Source organism: Mus pahari, unplaced genomic scaffold (assembly GCF_900095145.1).
Source record: "Mus pahari unplaced genomic scaffold, PAHARI_EIJ_v1.1 scaffold_10179_1, whole genome shotgun sequence".
In the NCBI taxonomy this organism is placed as follows: domain Eukaryota; kingdom Metazoa; phylum Chordata; class Mammalia; order Rodentia; family Muridae; genus Mus; species Mus pahari.
In genome coordinates, this window is record NW_018393419.1 from 23,870 (window position 1) to 27,958 (window position 4,089).

General features: G+C 35.4%; 1 protein-coding gene across 1 annotated transcript in view; it reads right to left on the reverse strand.

Annotated features, from left to right (window-relative positions):
- Positions 1 to 3,444: 3,444 nt before the first annotated feature.
- Positions 3,445 to 4,089, reverse strand: part of LOC110315524 (tear acid lipase-like protein) — a 12,412-nt gene continuing 11,767 nt past the window's right edge. The window contains exon 9 of the mRNA XM_021189561.1: positions 3,445 to 3,684. Coding sequence (XP_021045220.1) covers positions 3,445 to 3,684 — 240 coding nt within the window. The remainder of the gene's footprint in view (positions 3,685 to 4,089) is intronic.

Consider the following 4,089-nt stretch of genomic DNA (forward strand, 5'->3'; position numbering starts at 1 on the left):
AAGATTTAGTACAGCTCTGATTTTAGGAATTACTGCTTTAAATACGATTTTATCTTCTTTTACATTACCTACCGCAGCCTTAGTTCAGCAGTTACATACTGCTCATTTTGTTAATGATATGCATAGGAATATTTCCGTAGCTTTGTCAGAGCTGCATATAATAGATAAAAAATTGGAGGCAAAGGTTAATGCTTTAGAAGAAGTAATTTTGACAATAGGACAGGATGTAGCAAACATTAAGGCTAGAAAGGCAGAAATTACAGATGTTAGCAGAAGCCACTTGGATACTTAGAACATTGATGAATTGGCCAGAGATTTAAAAAATAACCAAAGTGCATTGAATTCCTTGGATTGGGTTCAATATATAATCCTGCTTGCTGTTATTATTGGCATTATTTTATTAGCAATTATTGTGTTTCCACTCATCTTTAGAGTTCTTCTGAGATCTGTAGCTACGATGAAGTGGGACATTCTGGAACTTCAGCTGAAAAATAATAAAAGAAAGGGGGAGAATGCTACATTCACTCCAGTAGTGACATGCACTATAGGTTTAAAAACCTGGAAGCAGTCCTGAGGCAGAGTTTCACAAAAACTTAGCCTCCTGGAACTTTGGCATTCCCATAGCCTGTATACTCAAAACCTGTACCCATATTAGTCTGGTGTATGGATCCGTGTGCTCTCTTTCAGTATTGTTTTATTAAAAGTGCCATTAAGGATTGATTTTGACATATAGTTAAACCTTTGTCAGTGTTCCAATGGTTCCTAGAAAATCCTTGAAGCTGACCCTGAGCTTGGAATTCAGTAAGAATGTTACCTATTCAGTAACATTCAAATTCACTTCTAGTAGAGACAGTAAAACTAATTAGGCATTACAATTTACTTGAACAGAGCTAGAAAACCTTAGGGTTAGTCTGCATAGTAATTACTTAGGACAATAGCCGAGTCACACCCAAACAAAGCAATACACAATGGCCTGGGAAATAGGTGGGTTGTAGTATGAAAGAGTTAGTAGAACAGAATACCCCTGGTGCAGTCTTTTTTACTAGGCCCAGAGGAATAGCATAATCAGGTATTTACTAAAGAACCCCTTCTGGTGTGTTTAACCATAGACTAGCATTGTGTCAAAGCATTCACCTGGCTCCTGTATTTAGCTAATCTTAATTAGGGCTCTTCCTATTCTCAGTTGTAAACAAGTCCTGGCTCCCACTGTCTTTTTATATATGCATTTCTTTGTTTTGTGTAAGAACTAGTGTACCTTGTATTCACCTAGCTTTCTTGTTTTTTGTCTAGGTTATAAGCCTGGTGTTTGCTTGGAAAAAATTGCATTTAGATTTAGCACTCCCCTGTTTCTGTGTCCAATTGTCATTCTTTTCTCACCAACTCTTTGCCCATCTTTCTGAAATCCTGATTTCCCACAGATTGAGAGAGGCAGACTGGGCTGATCCGTGGCAAGCTGGGAGTTCCCAGAGCATATACCAACAAAAGAGCATACATGGATTGGTTTGTTGTCCCCTGGCACATATGTAGCAGAGGACTGCATTGTCTGGTCTCAGTGGCTGAGGATGTACCTAATCCTGTAGGGACTTCATGTCCCAGAAAAAGGGGGATGACAGGGGTAAGGGTTGTATAGATGGGTGGGTGAGTGGGGGAGGACCCCCTTTCTCAGAGGCAAAGGAGAGAGGGAGGGGTTAAGAACACTGTGAAGGGGAAACTCTGAGGTGGGGGAAACATTTAGAATGTAAATCAAAATAGTAGTTAACATTAAAAAAAGAGCAGGCCTCATGCTCATTGTAGATTGAAAACACAAAGAACTCAGTAGCAACTTCGGAAGTTCTTGGTTTCCTAATGTTGAATCAGGACTATTTTCCAATTATAGGTTCTTTGTGTATATACTGTGGCTTCTGTATTTGTGTTTCTAAGGAAATACTGTATGTGCTAATGCATGTGTCTCTGCATCTACATGTTTACTATGCATTTCTTTGGCTCTTTTTGTTTGTTTTTTCCTATCGCGATCTGTTTGTTCTGTTGTTTTATCTTACTTTATTATTATTATTCCTTAGATGCCTGTTTGTTTTCAAAGCAGAGGTAGAAAATGATGTCCATCTGGGTGGAAGGAAAGCAGGGAAGGAGTTGGGGGAGAGTTGTGTTTGAGGAAATTATAATCAGACTATTCTGTAAAACAAAATATTTTCAATGAAAAAGAAGATTTTAAAGTAAGTATTTAAATGGTGTCTAATAAAGCTGATATTCAAATTCAGTTATCCATTCATTTAGGGAGACAGGAAGGTCTCTTGAAGCAGATAAGCTGTCAGGATCTGTGCAGGTCTTCATTTTGGATCTTGCATATGACAGGGAAGAACTCACTGAACTTAGCTTAGTACCCAGGCCCTCTAATTTATATTTAAATAACCGAGTGTATCTAGTGTCTATATAATTGACTAGGGAATTAATTTCTGTCTTCAAATATTTGTTGGTCACATGCTAGTCAATTTTCAATGTTCATGGAGTATGTGATTCTATGACATCATAACAAAACTCAGATCCTTCACGATTAATGCATGGACTAAAATTGGAAAGCATAAGTAAAAAAATAGTTATGTACACCTGGAAACAGTTCATATTAACTTAAGTAACAATGGCAAATAACTTCTCTGTATAACTCCTGATTACAAAAAAAAAAAAATCATAAAAAATGACCTTTCATCTATATAATTGAATATTGGTCTAGGCATAAACATCAATTCATGAGAAGTACTTTGCCTAGTCTCTATATAAGAGTATAAAAGGTAGAACAATGTGACCAGCTCCAATTTGATACTTTCGAGTTATTTCTCTTTGGAGTTATAGTCTCTTCTCTAGATATGGCATCTAAAATATAGACCACTATGTGACTTATTTCTGTATCACTATTGTTAAATTTCCTTGTTTCAAATAAAATTCAGCCCTGTTCTTCAAATAGATTTATTCTCTATGATGTATAAATAAGTATGCATGAATTAGAAAACATTTGCAAAATGAATTAAATATTTTATTAATAGAATTTATAATTATTGGACAAATAATTTACATAAAGTATACAAGGCCCAAAAAACCACAATAATGCCAGATGGTGGTTTTGCATACCTTTAATCCAATTTCTTAGGACACATAGGCAGGAGGATCTACATGTGAAGCCAACCTGATCTACAGAGTGATTTCCAGGACATCCAGGGCTAGATCAAAGATGATTAAAAAAAAGACAAAATCAAGAAATACCTTCCACTAAGAAAACTTATTGAACTATTTTATTTTATTTCATTTTATTGCTTATTTTCTTTATTTATATTGTAAATGTTATCCCCCTTCCCAGTAGGACTCCCTATGACATAGAAGTAGGACCCTCCTTCTATGAGGGTGCTCCCCTATAAAATAATCATGAAAAATATGCAGAAAGCTAAAGAATCTTTACTCTGATTGATCATTATTGATGAATTCAATGATTTCTTTATAAACTTCTCTATTAGCATCATTACCCAATATAAAATCAATATTAGCATAGTGAGGAATCTGCTTGTGATAAACTAAATTGGGAGTTCTGTCTGCCAGTTTTTTAACATCTTTGGGATCTCCCAGAATATCTTGCCCTCCACTCCACATAGCAGTTCGGACTTTCATGTCTTCTATCTTGTATCTTGGAGGAAGAAACTAAAGGAAAATAAAGAAGATGCTATGTTAATAACACATCAAATATGAACTGTGAATTGGAAATTCTAACCTATGAATCATTTCACTCTGTATCTGCAGCAGACCACAGGGAGAATTTAAAAACTCTCAACAATTGTCAAGGCAGGAAGATCCTAGTGGCAAGTCATTACCATGTAGCATACACAATTTTATCAAACTACAAACCCTGTGAACTTTATGTTCTTTATGTTTGACATGAAAATATCAATGATCATCTGATAGATCATATATTTGTTGTTAAGTTCAAATGGTAAGCTATATAAAAATATGTAAGGGGTTATTAAAAGAAGTGTTTTTATCCTTTTAAAGCCACTCCAAGTCACCTGTTTTCCAATATCCTTGGAAGTATAAAAAATGTTCAACAAT